Genomic DNA, 23,298 nt, shown 5'->3' on the forward strand with positions numbered 1-23,298 from the left:
CAATGAGACAACTCTCCACAAGAGACCAAAATGACACAGACATTAACAAATATAGGTCACCTTACAGTCTTCAACAATGAGCAAAGCCCATACCGCATAGTCAGCTATAAAAGGCCCTTTATATCCCTTTTTGCTGCAATTTAATTTCACGATTTTCAAATTAACTTTAAGTAGTTGAACGATCTATGATTTACATATTCCCGATGATATATATATTCGCGTTATTTTTCTACTCTCAAAAATAAGTTGGTTTACAGTAAGTTGAATGTCTCTTTCTGACTTTGTTTGTTTTTAGCCAAAGTAAGGTTAAAATGTTATATTTCTACTTGTTGCAGACAAGAAATGGAGAGTATTTGTTGTCAGCAATGACCTCCGGCATAAGGAACAACTGGATGAAAGCTGTTCGCCTTGTTATGGATTTACAAAACTCAAATGTAAAATCAGAGTCTAAATCTTCTTCCACTGACTCTTCTCGTCAAGGTTCAGAAGAATTAGACCAGGCAGTTGTCAACGGTAGACTTGGCACTGCAGCTACTAGTGATAGTAAGCAAGACACTAAAAAGAAAGAAAGTTTGAAAAATGCTCGTAGACATCATTCTGATATTAATTTAGCTGTGAATGTAGGACAGTTGTTGAAGGTGAATGAACTGAGTGATAGTTTGGAAGGTCTTGACCTGGGAAATGTTCAGGTTCCAGAACAATCTACTCTATCTAGGGATATAGCTGATGCAGGTGATGAACCAAAGCTCAGAATGTCTGCTAGTGAATCTGCTGTTGATAGTCTTCCATTAAATAGATTTGTAGAAGGTAGTGAAAACGTAACTCCAGTATCCGCATCAGCCAATACTGCTGATCCAACACGGCCTAAAAAGAGTGAGAGTAAGAAAGAAGAAGATGAAAGAAAACAACGAGCAAAATCACCTAGTGCCAGAATCAAGGACAAAACAAGGTCAAAAGCTCAAAAAGTATCTTCTGATGATCTAAGAATGGCTATACCTGGGTCTGATAAAGATGATACTAAATACTCTAGTTCTGATGGAGATACAGGGGATCAGGAATCATCTCAAGCTGTAAGTTGTAATTATTCTTTATTCAACATGGATACAATAAAATTGATATTCGTATATGAATATTATATATAAATGTGAGGTTTTTTGGCATTTTTTTTTTTTTTTTTATAGTAGATACAACGAAATTGTCAGTAAAAAATTATTAGCAGGACAAGATCTTTCCATCCTAATCCTGTTACCTTCACATTTAGAAATCTTTCTATCAATGGACAGGGTGCCATTATTTTCCCTTATTTTTCACTGAAATTGGAGGTTTGATAAAAGATTTACAGTTATGATTTTGTTAAAGTTGAGATACTGCAAAAAAAACTAAAACTTGGGGTTGAGAATCCATGATTTCACAATAAAAGTATATGTGAGTCAATGAAAAGTCACTAGAGATGAAGAAATAATAGAGTTTGGTCAGTTTCTATTAGTTTTTGGATCACAATTCTGGAGCACATGAAAATTTTGATTAAATAATTTACCATGATGTGTTTGTCATTATAAATAACATCTCTCATTTAATAGTTTTTGTGGAACATGCTTGTGTGCAAAATTTTTATGTTAAAAATGTGTCAATATATGCATTATATCATAATGTGTATATAAATTAAATTTATTCTGTGCTTAGCCTTTGGAGTATAAAATCTACATAATTGTTAATAAAATTTGATAGATCTGATGGTTTAATTTTTGTTCATACTCTTTAATCATTTTTACACTTTAAGGGGCTTATTGTATAGTACAAAATGTACTTCAATTTTTTGGTCCTAAAGTGGCAGAAGTGAATCTCGTTTCCTTTGGAGACTGGGTAAATGATGCTTTATAATTAATATAAACATAAGGTGATGTGGAATAATACTTGTATCCACCAAACTTCCAAAGAGAAAGGCCACACTTAGAAATATTTTGGTTTGCCCAAATCCTTTTCTTGACAAAGAGAAATTTAAGTGTTCGATGCAGATGTTTATTAATCTTCATGCTTATTTGATAAAAAAAAATTCACGTCAGGACAATAAAATATTTTTGAGTAGGCAGCTATTTTCTGGCTAGGTAAGTTAGGACAAACACACAAAGGATATGGATGTAGACAGCTTCAAACCACCAAATACAGCCTTTAACAATGAGCATGTATTTTACATTTTCTTTCCTTTTTTGCATAGATTGAAAGCAAATAATCAGTAAATCTATTTTAGGAAATAATCTCTTAGTCTTACTTTTCTAACTTTAGTAACGTTCTCCTACAATTTATTTATAATTAAAACATGTATGATATTGATCTATGTCTAAATGTTTCACAATATCTGCAAATTAGAAAAAATCATATTAATATTGATGGTTCTTCTTTCACAACACATGTGTATCTTGTCTTCTATTTATTTTGTAACATTTATTTTGTCATTGATTATTGATTATTTTTCACCACATGTTGCATATTCTTACACCTAATAACAGGACTGTATCTTTATCTGGTAGTCAATTTTATAAAATACTTTGTGTTAATGTACCTTGTAAGACTGATTGAGCACTTTGTTTATGTTAAACTAATGGAATTTAAACATTCTTATGTTTTATTCAAGTGATGTTGTGAGTGAAATTTATAAATGTCCTTTAATTTTATAGATTGGAACTTATGTAATGGATGTTGTTGACAAAGCTTTAACATGGAAAGCACAACCTTTATATCCGTACATGATGAGATACAAAGATATTTGCATTTTGACATGTGTCACATGTATGCTTTTAGTGCAGTTGGAAAGAAAACTGATAAATAAACAATGTGGATATCATTAGAATAGGATAACATATAATATGTAAATGATGTTTATGTTTGTTACAGGAGACGTCCTACCATTCTTTGATGGATGATAACCTGACCGCTTCCTCTGGGGATGGCATGTTGGTGGAACTACTAGAAACTGAGGTGGGTATATCGTATGTTACATATATTTTTGTGAGGATTTAATTTTCTTCGTGCATAGCTGTGTGGTCTATATAGTTGTAGTCCTGTCAATACTTGGGTAAAGGTTCAGGTGTCACTCCAGTACACATCAGGTGAAAGGTCAGGCATCACATCAGTACACATGAGGTTAGAGTTCAGGCATCACTTCGGTAGTATTTACAGCTATAAATGGATTTTAGAATTTTTACCTGCGTTTATAAAGGTAATCTTTTGGAAAGTCAGTCATTTCCGTCATTAGAACTCACCTTAATGAGATTCATCATTATATATTTATACAAAAAAGTAGATGTGGTATGATTGCCAATGAGACAGCTATATCCACTAAAAACCAAATGACAGTGAAGTACATAACTATTAGACGCTTTATGGCCTTCCACAATAAAAAAAATAAACATATTGTATAAACTACTAGACACTTTATGGCCTTCAACAATAAGGATAAAAATACTGTATAGTACTGATTGACTGATTAGAGATTGCTGTATGCCACATCGGGTACATTATAGTAAGGTCTCTGGCATATCAAAATTTGAAAAAAATTCAAGAGAAAAACCAACTTTTATTGCTTAAAACAACATACAAAAAACATATAATCATGTAGTCCTTGGTGTAGAAAGTGGCATTATATCTTTGATAATCAGACTATGTAATAAGATAAACTTTGTGATAGATAACCAAAGTTCAAAAACTCTTAGCTGAATTGATAGGAAACTATTCTTAAAAAACAAAATTTCATACAACTTATATATACAGTGAGAAAATTTATCACTATTTGAAATGGTTGCAGGTTTCTGTTTAATTTCTTTGTCTTCCTATATGCATTAGTAGATTGTTTTACTTGTATTTTTGGTTGCAATTTTTTAAGACAAATGTTTAGTCAGATAAGGGTAAAATTAATTGCTTTCAATTCACTTTTACTGTGGTTATAGTTAGATATAAGCTACATATAAAGACAGTGATTACATTTCACCTTACTTAGTTTAATATTTTACTGATTTTCCCAGATAACAAGGTGTAAATGTAGTCCAGATTTCTGATTTATTAAAGATTTGATTGATTTTAAACCACCCCAAAACAGCAAACCTTGTACTTAGCAAGTAGAAGTTAATTTTTACACATTTATCTTACAAGCTAGAAAGTTGAGGAAAAGATTATTTTTGATTGACAAAAAGATTATATTTACTGTAATTATCTATAAGACATGATAAAAGTAGCTAACATTCAGATAAAAGTCCCATTAGGTCAGGTAAATTTACCAGGTAAGGCCATGAAAAACATTTCCTTCATTTTCGGCAGCAGTTCAAATAGAATAAGATGGGAATTTTGTTTGATGTTTAGACTTCAGACAAAAATAGTTTTTGATTTATTGTTAATAGAAATTGAAAGGGTTAGAGTTTATTAAATATGATAAAATCTTGAATCTATGTAACAATCGCTATGTTTAGATTCATTGAAATTGATTTGATCCCGCCTTGACCATTGATTGATAGTTGATTGCAAGTAGCCTTTGAATTATTGATTCTTGACATGGTAGTCATCAAGTCATAAAAGTTATCTTGTTTTAAAGCTCCCCAATAAACCTAATCACTGTTTTATGGACAAAGCAATAGCATAAAATAAGGATCAGTTTTAAAGTGCATTAAGAAAGATAGATTTGATTGTGAAGCTGCCAATATTTTGACTGGTGATTCAATTTTGCAGCTATGTCTCAGAGCAAAAAATTGGTAGGATAATTTTAGTGTTTTGTTTACAGTTGCACTTTAGTTTCTGGAGAACAATCGTAAAAATGGGATAATTGATATGATATTCTTTTGTGATCTTAAGGGATAACTCAGTCTCTTGGTGATCAATAACATTTTCATATTTGTGCCTGACTTTGGAAGAAAAAATAAAGACAATAAAGTATCTGAGGGATTTTAAGTAAACAGCCGTGTTGTGTAATTTTGCAGCATTTATTTATAATTCTGAGATTAAACAAGGAAAAATTATTTGACAGTTGTGGTGCTTAACACACTTTACTTTCTTTACAGCATACCTTTTGTTTACAGTATGATAGATTGATTTATTTTTGTGATTTTCTTTAATAAACAGATTGTGACACAACTGATGATTTATAAAACATTAAAACAAGACTGGATAATAGTTGGATAGGAGGGGTAATGGACTATCACTTAATTTCTCCTCACTTTACATTGTACCTTAATTGGAGACATTTATACAGCAATTAATTCAGAAATGATAGCACAAAAAAATTATCAATAATTCTCATTATTGCAATTTTCTAAATTTGTCCCTGTGAAGAAATATTCATTGTTTTAAGAATGATTAAAAGTATAATGGTAATATAATTGCAGGTTGATTCCCTCAAGGACCAGTTGGATCATACTCATGACGAAATTGTAAAATTACACGAGACAAACATGGATTTAAAGAATCGATTACAAACTGCAGTACGAGAAAAGGACGTAACACAGGTATACAAGTTGATTATCTCCCTCTAGCATGGTTCTGCCGTAGATCATTCGACCGTAGATGAACACAGGCAGATAGTTTGCACAAATATGTAGATATGATGCTACAGAGCTTCATTACAAATTCTGCTAATCTTATGTTTGCCATGGTTTGCTTTAATTTGTAATTTAATGTTTTTGTTGTTTTTGCTTTCTTTAATTTTATCGCAAAATTGAGTGCTTCAGAAGCTGCCATTAATACTTATCATTTAGATACTTCAAGTTTTTATTTTCCAATTATTGAAATGAATATCAAAATGTAATATTTATATGTATCTATTACATTCTAATATAAGGAAGTTTGATCAAAACGTCTTGACCAATTGAAAATGTGTACCTAAATATACCTCATGGTATAAAGCAAATATTTGTAAACTAAAAATATTTTTTGAGAAAAGATATGTCCAATAACATAGAAAATGATGGTAAATAACTGGACTTATTTCAGTCATTCATTTTATATATGTCACATATGTTTAATGAAATAGCATTTCATATAAAGTTTGGAACTTAAAGTACAACACTCTGTATTTAAAAACAAATATATATATGTTAAGATTTAGGCAACAAATGTATATTGTCAGAGAACAGTTTGAATTAGAATTTAGGCATAGTAGATATTTTTGGATGAGATGCTAGATTATAGTGATAGCTTACATTATGCCTATTAAAGGACATAAAGCTTAATTCAGCTTTATAATAAGCTCAGGGCTATTCCAGGAATATCTGAATGGGAGTGTTAAAAGGCATTTTTATTTTTTACATGAAATCATCATGTTTTTAAAATTACACCATATTATGCTAGCAACTAGTACAAATCCAATAGACAACTTTCGAGTTCGATGCATTTCCGTCAAAAACTCTGGTTTTAGTGAACGTCATTTGTGCGTTAAGGGGCGTCGTCACTTCCATTCCAATGTTGAGCGAGTGGTTGGAAAACTATAATTCTATAATTGTACGAATTATACGACAAATTGAATTCTCAAAATTGACAATCCGCATTGATGTCATTAGGGAATTGTCATTAAGTACCTACAGAACAACCATTATTTCTAGTTTATCCTGCACAATGACGATCACCAAGACGCTTGATGAACGTAAATAGTGCAGGGATACAGGCGACCCCCTCTATCTGGTAAATGACGTCATAAAGGCGCGTATAATTGACGAGTTTTTTCCGGTGACGGATGAACTCGAAAGTGGTCTATTGTTAAAGGCCTTGCAACACCTCAAATAGATATTTTTGAGTAGCCCTCATTATGTTTATGAGTTTTAGCTACTTCATTTGCTAATTTGGTTTAGTTTTCTTATTATTTCAGTCTTATCTGTAGCCATTTGCATGTTTATTACTTTCATTTTATATATTTTTAATTTAATTGTACAAATCTTTATTTCATAAATTGTTTGAGACAGGTAATTGTACTAATTTTAACTGAAGTGAACATTAATTATTGCAATGAATAAAAAAAGAAATGAAATTTTCAGAAAAATATCAATACAAAAAAACAACATTATAAAGTTGAACATGTCATATGGTTACAGAAATTGAATTAACTATTGATTCATGGTCACATGTTGCTTGATAATGTTTTTTTATCTTACTTTAAGAATTTCTTGTGGGATATTGTCTTGTACAATGTATTAACTTAAACAGAGTAGAAAAAATGATAATGCTTTGAAAGGGCTAGACAAAGGAATGTGGTGATGGTCTTTATAAACAACTCAAGTAACATGTGACCATTGGTTTTTAGTGCTTGCTATTTCGGCTTTGTTACTAAGCTTTGGTTAACTGTTTTTACAGCCTCAGACTGGGTTAGAAAGTCCTATAATACGTAGTATGTACAACGATCAAAATCAAGATTCTACGCAGGTTTGTATGAAATGCTCTGTTGCTATATATACTGTATATCTGCTTTATGTTTGAGGCTGAGATGATGAAATGTTCACATGTGTAGCATTGCTAAGTAACTAAAAGAATGTTTCATTTGACTTCAAGTCAGATGTTAAAATTTGTAGATGTCAGTACACATGAAATCCATGTTGTGTTTTGAATATTGTTTTGCTTTTGTATTTCAGTCTATATATTATGCATGTGAGGATTTTTATTTTGTTTGTGCTTTGTGTTATTTGTTTCAACTCTTGGATTAACTATGTTTATATATTTAAAATGGTCACTTCATTATGTTACTCTGTATGTGTCAAGTTAAAAGTTAAAACTTTTATCCTGTCAACAAATTTGAATGCAACAGAATGCAGGACATATTGATGCATATTAAGATGCAGTTGTTAACCTGTATAAAGCTTTATATTTAAGAAGGTACCAGTAATCCTACTGTAATCTTGTAAACAAATGTGATATAAAGTTTCTGTCTGGAATATAAATGTTGTCCTTGACTTTATTTTCTTGGTTCAGTGACTCGATAAAAAATATTTTTATGCCCCATTTATGGGCATTATGTTTTCTGGTCTGTGCGTCAGTTCATCCGTTCCTCTGTCCCGCTTTAGGTTATTGGTTTTTGGTCAAGGAAGTTTTTGATCAAGTAGAAGTCCAATCAACTTGAAACTTAGTACACATGTTCCCTATGATATGATCTTTCTTATTTTTATGCCAAATTAGAGATTTCCCCCCATTTTCACGGTTCACTGAACATAGAAAATGATAGTGCGGATGGGGCATCTTTGTACTGGGGACACACTCTTGTTTATTAATAACATAATCTTTTCAGTTCCTGTGAGTAATATTTCAATTATGTTTGGTATATTGATTGGATGGTATTTTAATTCTTTTTTACATGGTTTATCTGACCTCAATTACATTTTGTGGTTTCTTGCTCATATATTAAGTCAGCTTCTCAGGTACATAGTAATACATCAACTATATTTGGTGTATAATGATTGTGATGTCCATCTGACCTGGAAGTTGTTGCCATTATAGTTCATTAGTCATTTGATGTTTTGGTGATTAGATCATATTTTCAGTCTCTATAAGTAAAAGGTGAAATGTATTTCTTGTGTAGAAACATTTATGGTATAAATGTCCTTATGACACGATTTATCTAACCTTCCCCTCCTTTTCATCGTTCATTGAACAATATTTTTCATAATTAGATAATAATCTCAGTTACTATTAACAATAGTTTGACAACATTTAAACATTTAGATCTGCAAAGTTTCAAAAAAGGTTCACTCATATTTTATTAAAACATGCAAGATATTTGGGCATCTTCAGTTTTGCCTGTAAACATAACTTTTTGAATAAAATATTGTTATATGATTAAAAAAATTGCAAACAAACATTCAGACTTTACTAGTAAAACTTGACCCTTACCGTTCTACCAATTGCTTATTTCAAACTTCAAAATGTAACAATGTTTGATAAAACATTGTAAAGTAAATATATGACTGAAAATTCATAATTATTTATTTTACAGGTTACAACAATGAGAAGACAAGTGAAGGAGGCAAGAGAAACAATTCAAAAACAAAAACAAGATATCGAAACACTTCAGGCAAAACTTGCTATGTCTACATCAAAACTAACTGGAACTGAAAAAGCTCTTTCAGAAGCACTGAAAGAACTGAAGCAGGAAAAAGATAAATTCATGAAATTATCTAATGACTGGAATAGAAAGATACGTAGTTTAGAAAACCAGTTAAAGGAAGTAAATGGTCAGTTTGAACGGCAGAAAAGCAGCGTGACTGCAAAAGAAAATGACAATAAACGCCTCGATAATGAATTAAAAGCGAGTCATGTTAGATGTAACGAACTTGAAAGACAAATAAAATCATACGAATTAGAAAAAAAAAGATTGAAAGATAATTTAGATGATACCAATAGGAAAGTAGCCTTGTTGAAAGATGAATTAAAAATGAAAGAAGGAAAACTTCAAGAAATAGAATCACATTATGAAAATCAGATTGCAGAGTTAGAGCAGGAATTTGCACAGGAGAGAGATGATGTTGAACAACACATGGAAGATCTCAAGAAGCAATGGATGGAAGCTCAACGTAAAACTGACGAATCCGACTCTCTGACAAACAATATGGCTGATATTATAGGAGAAAAAGATGAAATAATCAATCAGTTAGAAGAGAAAATGATAGAATGTGACAAGAAAATGTGCGATGTCACTGAAGAATACAATTCAAAACTACAAGAATTGAAAAACTTGCAAACTTCGTCTAAAAAACTCAAGGAAGATAATAAAAAACTAGAAAAGAAATTGGAAGATTTGGAAAAGTCAAAATCTAAAATTCATACAGACAGAAGTAAGATTGACAGTGAAACGGAATCATATAAGAAACAATATGATGATGTTAAGAAAGAGAACATAAGCTTAATGGAAGAACTTGAAACTGAAAAGCAATCGCTATCAGACTTGATAAAAGAGAAAGCAGAGCTTGAACATGCAGTAAATAGATTAGAAATGCAAGTACAGGACTCTCGTGGAAGGTCCAACGATTCAACTTCATCGGATAATTCCACGGTAAAAGAAATGATACATAATTTTATCATGATTGAATCGGAAATGCAGGAGTTGACCCAGTCAGTAGAGGATATACAGACAATATTTAGTGATTATCTCTGTGATAAAGAGGAGGAAGACCATGTGGAGTTAGTGGGTGTGGCTCAAATGGTGGACGATGTTCATAGTCATTGCAACAAACTGTTAGATATTCTAAAGGAAGGATCAAAAGAGTTGGGTATGGAATCTCCCGAGAAAGACTCGTCATCTTCTGAAATGAGTAGCAAATTTGAAGAGGCAATGTCTCAAGTTAAAAAGTTAAAATCTGAATTGAAGGATTCACATACACAATATGAATTGATGAAAAATAGTGAAAAGGAACTTACCACAAAACTACGCAATATGGAAACCAGATATCAAGGGCAGATTGATGCAATGTCAGAGAAGCTTGAAAAGTTATACAGTAGATGTGAGAAAAGTGTCAAACAAATGCCTAAAGCACAACCAAAAACCACTGAAAAGGGAAGACATTCCTTAGAATTATCAGAACAAATTGAAGCACAGTTAAGTCAGTTAGAGGAGAAAATTAGCATAGTGGAACAAGTTTTACCAAACATTAGCCTCCCACCTTCTGAGGAGGACGAGGATACAGGAAGTGAGATTGACGAGGATTCTGATAGTTTTGAAAGTTCCGAAGAAGATGGTAGTGAAAGTGATGATGAAAGTGAACCTAGTGATATCTTGAGTAAATTAAAACAAATGAAGTCACAGTTAGAAAGGACCAACAATAGAATTCAGGACTTGACATGTGATTTAAGTGATCAAACATTTAGCTCTGCCAATGATTCAGCTGCTGATGGTGACAGTCAACAGCTTAGGTCAACACTTCAGAAATGTGGAGAAAAAATCGACAATTTAACTACTCGATTTACAGAAAATGTTAGAATGGCTAAGTCTGGTGTTGTACCTGGAAGTTTTGCTTCTGTTCATATGTTTAAAAATTGTGTGAATGACGTGAAACAGAAATTAAAGGACATTAACAAAATAGTTACAGAACATGAAGTACTAGATGCCAAAGGTCTTAAAGTTATTAACGATAAAATTTACAAGTTATTTGAATATCTTGCACCGTACCAAAGACTTCAAACCTCTGACTTTGAAATAATTGGTCAGGTTTTACAACAAAAAACAGTTTGCCAGTCTGCTCTTGTTGATAAGGAACATGCTGCCAAAAGAAAACATTTAGGATATGAAGATAAGCTTCATGTTTATGCTGACAGGTTGTCAGTAGAGGCCATTGTATTAGGGCAAATGGCTTCATTAATACAGCAACACCATGTGACCAATTTATATCGGGACCAATTAATGAATGAAATAAACTCTCTAAACCAAGTTCTGTATGAACTCAAAAAGAAAGTAGATAGTGTATCTCACTCACCAACTAGTGGTAATGTTGTGTCGATGTATGCTTCTGTACTTGCCGAAAAAATCATTCTTGAAGGTCAGCTGGCATCATGTGCTGTAACTGATGACCATCACCCAACAGATGATACTGCTATTTTGTCTTCACTTAACATTTCTGACAATCCTTCAATTATGGCTATGGAAGTGTTTCTCCGTTCACAAGTAGATTCCTCTGTGTATCGACAATTACAACGATCAGGAGAATTATTAGACAATGCCACTGCTCAGGTAGTCACTCGATTTCTTTTACAAGGGGAAATCACCCAAGCTTTACAAAAAATCAAAGATAAATATAGAACTGATACTGAACATGAAAAAGTTCAAGATTTAGTCATTCGACAAAGAAAATTTTGTACAGAGGAACTAATAGAGAGACATGAGACCGTGTCAGAAAGTATTGATGTAAATTTAAAACTAGTTCTATCTCTAATCAAACAATCACAAAATAAAAAACAAGCTTTAGAATCATTTATTAATCTACTCAAAAGAATCTTTCAAAGACAATCAACAGAATTGCAAGAACTTCATTCAGGTAATAGCTTTGAACAAAATAAAAGTCAGCAGATTTGCTCAACTCTTCAGTCTGACCTTGATCAACTGCTGTCTCAGATACCAAAGATATTTGATGAAGTAAGTGATCCATCAACAGACGTGGAAGAAACTGTTGAAACCTTATCTACGCAGGTAGCAGATATGTTACTTCAGAAATCTGTAACCAAAGGATGGTTAACATACATTTGTCATTTAAATCAATCTAATAGTGTACCAGTTGTAGTTGAGGTAGAAAACCAGTCCATTGATGGACATTCTCAAGCTCTTAGTCAATCTCTAATGGATGAAGCTACTTCAAAGCAAACTTTATCTGTGGAATTGAAGTCTCAAAACAAAGAATCGGAAAAGTTGACAAACTTTGTCAATTCTTTACCTGATATTGGCTTGTTCAATCCAGAAAATATGGATTCTTATTCAGAAAATTTAGTAAAGGAAGCCATATTTCAATCACAGTTGACCTATTTGACCTTCAAAATGAAATTAGAACATGAACGACAAATGAGAGACTTGAAAATCAAACTAGAGTCTGGTCAAAAAGTTGCCTTGACTTCAGTAATTAGTAAAGATTCAGAAGGCGATATTCAGTCTTCATTATCTGTGTTTGAGGAAATATTAGAGACCAAGTTTGAAGATGAATGTGAAGTTCTGAGTAATTTGGATAAGGAACTTAAACAATTACAATCCATCACAAGTGATAATCCAGAACTTAGTAAAGAATTAACAAACTTTGCTTCCATGTTTGATCACGAGCTTTCTGTGGCACAAGAAAGACATGATATACATTTAGATGTACTGCGACAAGAAATGACGGCCATTTGTATCAGAATGGAAACTGTGGCTGAAAGCAATGAAACCGAAAAAGAATCTCTGATCTGTGAATATGAGGATCGTATAAAGAGAATGCAGGATGAATTGGTGTGTGTTAAGATAGATCACGAGGAGGAGTTAGAACAAGTTAGGCAGGATATAATGACAGCTGTCTGTGCCATCAAAGCTAACGAAGAGGAGGAGCCTGATCACATAAAACATAAAATGTTACAACATAAACATGCTGTGTTGGTAAGTTATTACTTTATATAACATGAAATAAAGCATAAAATGTTACAACATAATTATCTGATTTTGGTATAATACTTTATAACATGACATTAAACATATAACATGACATAAAGCATATATTGTTACAACATAAACATATAACATATAACATAACATAAAACGTTTAATGTTACAACATAAATATGCTATTTTGTTAAGTTATTTCTTTATAGCATGACATAAAACATAAAATGTTACAACATAAACATGCTGTGTTGGTAAGTTTTTATTGTATATAACAAATCATAAAACAGTTAATGTTACAACATAAATAATCCATTTTGGTAAGTTATTTCTTTATAAGATGACATAAAACCTAAGATGTTACAGCATAGATGTGCTATTTCTGTACATATAAATCATTTCATATGTTTTTACAATGATACAATACAAATATATTTATAAACAACACAATGATTCAATGCAAACATAAAAACTACAGTGACATCATGAACATGAACACAACAGAATGGTTCAATACATATTTTCAAAACAACAGAATGGTTCAATAACCAATATAAAGAAACAAATTTGACACAATAAAGAAAAAATAAAAAGTAATCATGTAGATATTTTTATTGTAAGGAATGATTTCATTACCAATGATAACATTGGACAGTAAAAATTGCTAAACTGCATAGATAATTAACCAATGATGACTTGATATTTCAGATACTATTAGAAGACATCCAGTCGTCACTTGGAGGTGTCAATAATGATTTGGTAAAGAAACTGAAAGAACAAATAGAGGAACTCAAAGCAGTCTTCCTGACTATTGAGGTAAGCTTAAATTTGTCTATATTTTTTATTTCAAAGATTTATTTTTCTGAACCACAATCAACTGAGCATACAGTGAATGAAGTAAACATATTTAAGTGAGAATAAAGGAATCATGTGTGAATTCAATTGATAGATTGTTTGTATAATATTCAATGACAAATGATAGATTGTTTGTATAATATTCAATGACAAATGATAGATTGTTTGTATAATATTCAATGACAAATATTTTGTGCATATTGTAAAAAGGGCAGAACATAACAAAAAATACAAGTCTGCAAAGTGGCAGGTATGAGATGAAGGATTGAAAACGCCACTGGAAAATTAGTTTATGTTGGATAGGGGCAGATATTTCTAACATGCCACCTACACAACTGTTATTGTAAGGTTTCTTAAATGTGGAGGAAGCATGATACTCTTCCTGCATGAGGCGTTGAATTTAATGTCACCATTCCAAAAGGATCTGTTTGTGTATTTCTACATCCTGTTCAGCCAATCAGAGGCCCATGGTTACACAGAAAAAAATATGCATTTGAATTATAGGGAAAATGAATCATGCAATTGTTAGTATCAGTTTGAAAGAATCTTAAATGATTCATGAATAATTTTGTTCATTGAGTTCTTGCACATTTTGTATTTCAAAGGAGAAAAAAAATAACTTTATTTTATGAAATGTTTTATACATGTATCACATTGCCTCAGTTCCTTCTGTCTATAACACTATAAAATAATAACACTTTTATTGTCTTTTATTATAGGATCCAACAGATGATCCAGCTGCAGTTATGTCCCCTGTTGCTAAGGATGGAGATGTTTACCCAGATAGAAGAATATCCATCTCAACATCTAACTTAGAAGTGAGGGACAAATTATTAGTAAACAATATATATTTTTATCCAATATTTATGTCTATTATAGTGATTGGGTTATTTATGTGTTTCAGTGTAAAAAAAATGTTTAAATGGTTCCTTAATTTCTTCAAATTTTGGAATCCCAAGCATATCAGATTCTGTTTGTAAGAGGAAAGAAATTTGACCAAGCTCCAGTTAGTTCTGATTGATATGTAATGTAAAAGATATACCTTTTTTGTTGTACGTTTAGGCTTAAGATGATGCATCATCATTTAAGGACTTATCTCATTTTAAAACCAATTTTTCATAAATTTCATTAGTTAGAAAGGATTTTAGACATGCATAACATACACATGATTTAAAAATTTTAAAAGAACAAATGTTGAATGCTAATCTTTTCATAAACAGAACAGGAAATATCAAACAAATTCTAAACTTATTAAATCTTACATTTATATCAAGTATTTGGTTTAATTATAGCCTCCTGGAACCCCAGGTCTGGATATATCTCACCATGAGCATGAACTGGAACTTCTCAAGAAACAAAAAGATGATGCCCTGGCAGAGGAAATCAAAACCACAAAAGCAGGTAAGTCTTTGGAACATATTGCCACAGTTAAGTATTTTAGACTATTGAGAGTTAAAAATGTTTTTATATAAATATGAGATATCAGAGTACTATGATTTTTCTTAAAAGATAGAAAATAAATTATATGTATAAGAATCAATATTTTGCTGATGTATGATAGACACAACCCATAGCTAATTTTCAGTTGTCAGTTAAAAATTTATCATTCTCTAAAATGTTGTATGCTGCAGTTCTATTTCAAACTACTGCATGTGTGTTAAGTTCTATTAATCTGCCTGTAGATGAGAAGATTTTTGGTAATAATTGTTTGTTAAATGTATAGTTATAGATGAATTTGTATTGTGTTCCATTTGAGTTTCTCCTGTTAGGATGTAAGAATGGGAAGTTTAATATTCCCAAAACACTATAATTGTGTTTAATTAAACCTTATTTTGTATTATTTGTTATTTACCTTAGCTTTGGATGCCATGAGAAAGGCATATGAAGAGGATTTAGAAGAAGAAAAGCAAAAATACAGAGATGCTCTGAAATCTATGTTTACTGATGATTTTGTGGAAGAAATAAGGAGACGTCATGAGTATGTATACTTTCTTTAGATTTGACATGAGCAAAAGAACAAAATATGGAGAATATGTGTTTCAGTAGTACAAATTAGAAGAAAAAAAACAACTATAGGCTACTATACAGTTTTAACAATGAACAAATTCCTAAGCTTAGTCAGTTTTTAATAAACAGCAATTAATGAAAACCACTAAATAACAGACTTCTGATTTGGGATAGTCTAACAACAAGGTCATGTGCAATTTTCAAATTTGAAACTCTTTTCTTTCCACTATTATGAAAATATTGTTAAGTTGTGTTACTGATCATGGCAAAAATTGAACAAAATTGGACTCCTTGATCAGTACGAAAATCTTAGCTGTTAATGAATATTAAATGTATTTTTTCTATTGGCACTGGGTTTTTAAATTCTTCACCAATGAAAACTGAGTCAAGAAAAAGCACATCAGTGCTGAAAGTGGCGTTAATCACTGATCAATCAATCAATCCAATTTATCATTAAAACCTTACAATTATATTCCATTGCTGTTCTTGAAGTTATGTTTATATTTATTTTAGGACTGAAATGAGTAAAACAACAGAAGAATTGAAGCAGTTAAGACTACATTACGATTCAAAATGTGAAGATTACAAAGTACTAGAATCTAAGAGTGGAAATACAAAATCAGCTTATGAAACTCACATTAAACATCTAACAACCAGGTAATGTTTAACATCTAGATCAAAAGTGCTAAATGTCTTACATGAAAGTTCTAGATATCATGTTTTAAAGAGCTAGATATCATGTTTTGAAGTTCTAGATATCAGGTTTGAAAGCTTTAGATATCATGTTTTAAAGTTCTCAACATCATGTTTGAAAGAAATATATATCATTTCGAAAGTGATAAAATTATCATTGATATGGTTATATTTTAAATTAACTGTTTACAAAATTTTGAATTTTTGAAATACTAAGGCTTTTCTACCTGAGACATAGATTACCTTAGCTGGATTTGGCAAAACTTTTAGGAATTTTGGTCTTCAATGCTCTTCAACTTCATACTTTATTTGGCCTTTTTAACTTCTTTGGATTCGAGCGTCACTGATGAGTCTTAAAAGGCGCGTCTGGCGTATATAAAAAAACTAGTTCTGGTATCTATGATGAGTTTATATATTAGAATACTTGCAAAATTAGAAATTTTGTATTTTCCTAGAATCTTCAATCAGTAACACAAAAATAACACTGTCCAAATGTGCATAGCTTTCGTAACTTTTTAGAAATTAAAATGCAAGTTCACATAAAGATTGTGCTATTGTAACAATATATGAATTATCATTTTGTATAACAGTAAAATGTATTTTAGCCTTATCTCAATTATAAATTATATTTTCAGTAATCAACAATTACAAGACCTTGTCAATGAGGAGATAGGAAAGTTAAAGGACTTCATACAAAACAGAACTATGGCCTCTGTTCCAGGAAATGGTACCATAGAAGAAGAACTTTATGATGCTCAGGTAACTTTATTCAGAAGTCATGTACATTTGAAAGCTGTCTGTATGAATGTAATAAATGAGAGATGTTTGAGGTGTATAACACAAAAAAAGTTTCATTAGTGAATGCTGTTATTGGAGTTATTAAATTGGAAGATGTATTTGAAAATTGTCTTTTAAAAAATTGGTGAGATTAAAAAATCTTTCTAACTTGCTTGACAGTGATTACAAACAAACAAAAAGCAATAGAGTTGAAATTTGTGATTTTATGAATTATCTCCCTTTTCTTTCAAAATGATGATCTGTTAGTTTACAAATTTTTCATGAAATTTCAGATTATGGTAAGAGTAAAGGATGCTGAATTACAGAAACTTCGATCACAAACAAAGAATTTACAGAACAGTTTGGATAGAAGTTCTGAGGTTAGTTATTTTTATTGTTTAAATGACCTATTTAAAATGTTGTATCATTTTGGAGAGCATGATACTCAATTTTAAGTTTTCAAGTTATTTATTTACCCAATCATGGCAAGCAATTCTTTGCTTGTTTGCACTATTACATGATAAACTTAGGCGGGTCCAGGGGAGGCCCTGGGGGGCCCACCCCCCCCCCCCCTTTCGTGGTAAAAATTTGGTCGATTATATAGGGAATCACTGAAGCATGACTGGAGAGGGCCCCCCCCTTAGGTCAGTCAGAGCCCCCCCCCCCCCCTTAGGAAAAGTTCTGGATCCGCCACTGATAAATTCAGTTTAAGGGGACATGCAAATATTAAGTCAACGATATTCGATATGCAGAAATATTAGCATTGTCACATCTCTTTCAGTGCAGATTCTATGGCCCCAGCCCCTTGGTCATGTTCTATTGACTTTGAAAGTTTTTGTAAATTTAATAAAATATGGAGTGGAAATGGGAAATGTGTCACAGAGACAAAAATGCAACCAAAGAGTAAAAAAAAAATGTTACCATGCTTATTTCAACATTTCATCATACTATCAAAACTACACATTGTACCATGTCCTAAAGATACTTTTTATGTATATAGCATATATTGAGGACACTTTGTAATCTTTCAGTTAAATGATACCTTCAAAGTATTAAATAGGTTATTTCTTATTTATAGTATACATAAGACAAACTGATTTTCAGGATTGTTAATTAACTCTGTGCAGGCTTTTATAAAATTTAGTACAAGCGATTGTTATAAAGGATCCATATTTTTCATTTATAGGAACAACGTGTAAGCATGACACAATATTTCCAACTGAACAAGAAATACCAGGAATCCCAGAAACAGTTAAAAGAAATATTAGAAGAGAAACGTGCAGAGGAAGCCAAATCATCTAGATCCCTGCGTAGAGGTATGTTATTATTCTTACCAATATTTGTATCAGATAGAAATGGGTCACTTTGATATAAAGGAGTTTTTACCAATAATTCAAATTCAAACTTTAAATCATTTTGGAAGGTATAACACCATGAATTTCAAGACATCATACATTCTCAACCAATGGTCTTAATCTGTTGCAAGAAAAAAACATTTTAAAATTATTTGAATATATGTAGAAAATTAAAAACTTGAGTGACTTAAATCTTCAGATTGATGAAGATTTTTTTGCACACAAAGTATGAGTGTTTGATGCATGCTATAATATAGTATTGGTTTATTTTCCAGCTCCATCCTTTCACCATCGTGCTAGAAGTCCAAGTCCCCAGCCTACAACTTCTCCTAATAAAAAGGATGCTGCTGAACATCACAGTAGAGATTCACATAGAAGGAGGCATATTGATGCAAGAGGTAAACTTTTGTGTGAATCATATTTTTTTAAAATTTCAAAATAAATATTTGTATTGATGTTTCCTGTTTTATGTCCAAGCTGTAATCTTAAGCAATGTTACTTTTTTTAATAAAAAAAACTCTACACACTTTCAAATCTATATTATTCAATTACTTCACAAGTTTCCATTGGAAAAAAAACTGTGAAAGAAAAGAAATTGAAAATAACACATAGGATCATGGCTGTGCTACATATTTCAGATATTAAGTGTAGTTACCACAACTGTGTTTGTTTATATATATAATGTTATAAATGAAAACAACTAAATATTAAAAAAAAACAAAAAAACAGAATTTAAAAATCATATTTATTTTAAATAAAGAAAAGACAAAACCATTGCCAAATGAAATAAAGAGACATGAAAAGAAACATTGTCCTCTCATCATTACAAATAAACATTTGAAAACTTCAAACCCATAGCCAACAGTCGTACAGAAATTTTTTCCATTATATATGTAGATATTTTTAAAAGCAATATATTTCTTCCATTAATGTATTATTGCTACATTTCAAGCTTCCATTTCATTTTGGAGTAATGATCTAGACAAATCTTATGTTCATTTCAGGGTAAAAAGTAGTCTCTATATTCAGCTTACTCCAAATTTGTTTGTATTTCTTGATTATTTTTATCTTTGTGCCAGCTCATACACATAACTCTTTCTTCCATTTCAGACTTAAAAAGATCAAAAAGCAGTCCCTCTATTCCATATGTATTTGATGGTCGCCCAGTCGGAAGTCTTGGGAAAAGCAAAGATTTGAAGAAATTGACAAGATCTCCTAAATCCTGATGAGATTGTATATTCAGCAAAAGATACAATAAAAAGTTACAGGAAAATCTTCATGCCCATTTCATGCCAAATTATATTTGTCTTCCTTTGAATTGTTTTTGTATCAAGACCATAATATGAAATGGACAGAGCAAAAAAATTACTGCCAATCATTTATCTACCATTAGATAAACCATAAAAGTTTTACCTGCAATATTTTGACGAGAAAATGTTTTAATAGATGATTTTTTTCTCATATTTGATCCACCATAGACATACACTTTTCTTTATATGCCTTACGTTTACAAATATTTACAAATTAAGTTGTCATTTGTAAAAATTTGACAATAATTGTAATTACATAGATTGTTTTCAAAACCTGTGTATAAATTGAAGTGTTTGATTTAATACGGACGAAGGATGTTTTAGAAAAAAGTACAAAATAAATAAAAAAGAAAGTATTATCTGAAATTGTAAAATTAAGCTTGAAATATCCACAAAATGGAAACTTTTAAAAGATTTTCGTTATTAAAGTTTTTTTGATACTGATAGGTTGTTAATTGTTAGGTTGTAAAAGTTTAAAAGAAAGATTCACAAATAACAATACTTATTGTTTTATTTTATTTTTCTCACTAAATTACAAATTAAATTAAACGCATACCTAAATAACCAGTGCTTTATAAAGCTACTGTATATTTTACTAGAATTAATATTTTTGTGCACTATGACAAAAGTCTTTAACAGGACTGAACCACTGCAGGTGAAGGGCAATTAACAAAAAACCAAGGTTGAGGCATGTACTTATTTATATTTGACGTATTTTGATATTGCTTTTGATGTGAATTGTGATAATTAACCAGTGTTATATAAGTGATAGTTAACCAGTGTAATATCAGTGATTATTAACCAGTGTAATATGAATGATTATTAACCAGTGTAATATCAATACCGTAGATCTGTTGCCTATATATCATGTAATACCATATCCTAGACACCTTTACATAGAAGTATTATATTGAAGTTATTCGTCTTCTGTATGTAGTACCATATACTAATCATTTATAATATTGAAGCTTATCATTCCTGTGATCTTTAGACAAGTCTTTATAGCAAATTGTAAATGGAGTCTGCAATACAAAGTGGACCATATTGTGGGTCCATTACAGAAATTTAGTTGTCCTTCTTTCACAAGAAAATTTATTTGAAAATTGGTAGCTGCCAATATCAAAATACCCATAGTAATATATGTCCAAAAACGTTGTTGGTTCATCAGTTCATCTATATGTGTGTAAGGAAATAATGATAATATGCATGTTGATTTTATATGAATTCAATTTTTCAGACTTTACAAATCCTTTGTGAGTATCAAATCAATGTTTTAAATTTCTTTGTTCAGTACCACTGAATTATACATGAATTATACATGATCACCATTGAACTAAAAATGACCAAATCTCTCGTTTTCTCATTATTTTCTTGTATTTTATGATTCCATTTACATGATTTAAAGACTTGTAAGTGTACCATACCTACATATATATGTGTGTATTAGTGTGTTTTTGTTGTATGTTTATCGGTTGTGTGTATATGTAACCATGACAATTAATCTGTCCATTAAATTTACACCATATCATATATTTTTATAGATATTGTGATCGTACTATATATATAATCATGTGTAATTTATATGATTATTGTGCCTTTTTATTCAGGAATTCTAGCTAGTTTATTATTTAACCCTTGAATGTGTATTTTTTGTCACAAAATAACAATTAAACCAGACTGTTTATTTTGTCTTACAAAATAACAATTAAACCAGACGATGGAATGTAACCAAGATGAAGTTGGTTCATAGTGAGGGCCCTCATGGGGTTTTTGATTATGTGATTACTTGGCCGTTTTTTTAATGATTATTTGATTATTAAGCCAAATATTTCATGATTATTTGATTACCTAGGACTGTATTTTTAGTTTATGATTATTTGATTACTAAAGATAAGCAAATATTTAATGATTATGTGATTATATTGGCCAAAAAATGGTGATTATGTGATTACTAGGACCCCCCCATGAGGGGCCTCCATAGTGTATAGTTTAGAAAACCAAACATGTATATTCATTATAGGATTTTTGAAGTCCCGTTGTAGATGTGTGCAAAAAATCAGTAACTTATGATATTTCATATTATCTTGTACTTAATATATAAAAGATCAATTTTCAAATTCAGATTTGTTAAAAATTATTACAATTTATGCCAACAAATGATGAGAGAAACTTAAGTTATAACAAACCAATTATTTATTATATATTTTTTTTAAAGTAAAAAGTTTTCCTTCCTGAAAAAATTACCAATATTTATGATTTACCATTTGTTAACCATATAAAACAATTATTTTAGTCATAACCAATGTATATTGTATTTACTACAATTGTTATAGACATGGAAAATCTTGAAAGAAATTGGTGCAGATTTCCATAGGAATTAAGGTGGACTTTTATATAAAGCAAAAAAGGTTGTTGTTTACTAAGTTATGTTGCTGTTGTAGTACTTTGATGTGAAGAAAGATTTGTAAGTCAGTGCTAAAGTTAACATATTTATTGAAAGTTAATTTAAAAATGTGTGTGGGTTGGGTAATAATTTCAAAGTCTTTAACCGATTTACAGCCAAATATTTATACAATACCATTTTTATATTAAAATAATTTAATATTTATTGCTGTCTTTGTTTGTACTTCTACTGGTTATTCTAATACATGAAATATATATCCTACTATTATAGATATATTAAATATTAAGAAAATGTGGTATGAGTGCCAATGAGACAACTCTCCATCCAAGTCATAATTTGTAAAAGTAAACCATTACATGTCAAAGTATGGTCTTCAACACACAGAACCCTGTGATTGCTGCTGTTGGTGTTAAAGTGTTATGTTGACTTACAAAGAGAATCCAAATTCCAAATACAGAATTTTATAAAAAAAAAAAAAGTCCAAACACTGAAATGTTTCACCTACTGACCATTGTTTTTATGTTGCAAGTCCTTAAAAAAAAAACATCACAGAAACTAAGGTCAGATTAATGCTGTCAGACAGACATTTTCACATTACAATTTTTTTATTCACAAAATATAATTGACCTATTGCTTATGATAATTGAAAACATAAAAAAAACACAAACTTAAAATTGACCAATGAACCATGAAAATAATGTCAAGGTCAAACTATACCTGCCAGACAGACATATACACATTAAAACCATTCCATACACCAAATATGGTTGACATATTGCTTAAAGTACTTGAAAAACAGACCAAAAAAAACCCTAATAACTTTATCTT

At 30.7% G+C, this 23,298-nt stretch overlaps 1 protein-coding gene across 7 annotated transcripts in view; it reads left to right on the forward strand.

The window, feature by feature from the left end:
* Positions 1 to 21,743, forward strand: part of LOC139487766 (protein outspread-like) — a 55,703-nt gene extending 33,960 nt beyond the window's left edge. For 4 of the 7 annotated variants that reach the window (XM_071272836.1, XM_071272834.1, XM_071272839.1 and 1 more), the window contains 15 exons: positions 336 to 1,070; positions 2,893 to 2,976; positions 5,370 to 5,489; positions 7,327 to 7,395; positions 8,957 to 13,066; positions 13,778 to 13,885; positions 14,644 to 14,742; positions 15,217 to 15,325; positions 15,782 to 15,902; positions 16,445 to 16,588; positions 17,260 to 17,383; positions 17,695 to 17,781; positions 18,588 to 18,717; positions 19,032 to 19,154; positions 19,867 to 21,743. In XM_071272836.1, the coding sequence (XP_071128937.1) occupies positions 336 to 1,070; positions 2,893 to 2,976; positions 5,370 to 5,489; positions 7,327 to 7,395; positions 8,957 to 13,066; positions 13,778 to 13,885; positions 14,644 to 14,742; positions 15,217 to 15,325; positions 15,782 to 15,902; positions 16,445 to 16,588; positions 17,260 to 17,383; positions 17,695 to 17,781; positions 18,588 to 18,717; positions 19,032 to 19,154; positions 19,867 to 19,982 (6,279 nt within the window). In that variant the 3' untranslated portion in view covers positions 19,983 to 21,743. The remainder of the gene's footprint in view (positions 1 to 335; positions 1,071 to 2,892; positions 2,977 to 5,369; positions 5,490 to 7,326; positions 7,396 to 8,956; positions 13,067 to 13,777; positions 13,886 to 14,643; positions 14,743 to 15,216; positions 15,326 to 15,781; positions 15,903 to 16,444; positions 16,589 to 17,259; positions 17,384 to 17,694; positions 17,782 to 18,587; positions 18,718 to 19,031; positions 19,155 to 19,866) is intronic. The other 3 variants (XM_071272837.1, XM_071272835.1, XM_071272840.1) reach the window with 1 other exon arrangement.
* The last annotated feature ends 1,555 nt before the right edge of the window (positions 21,744 to 23,298 follow it).

The sequence above is a fragment of the Mytilus edulis genome, chromosome 9 (assembly GCF_963676685.1).
Source record: "Mytilus edulis chromosome 9, xbMytEdul2.2, whole genome shotgun sequence".
NCBI lineage: Eukaryota > Metazoa > Mollusca > Bivalvia > Mytilida > Mytilidae > Mytilus > Mytilus edulis.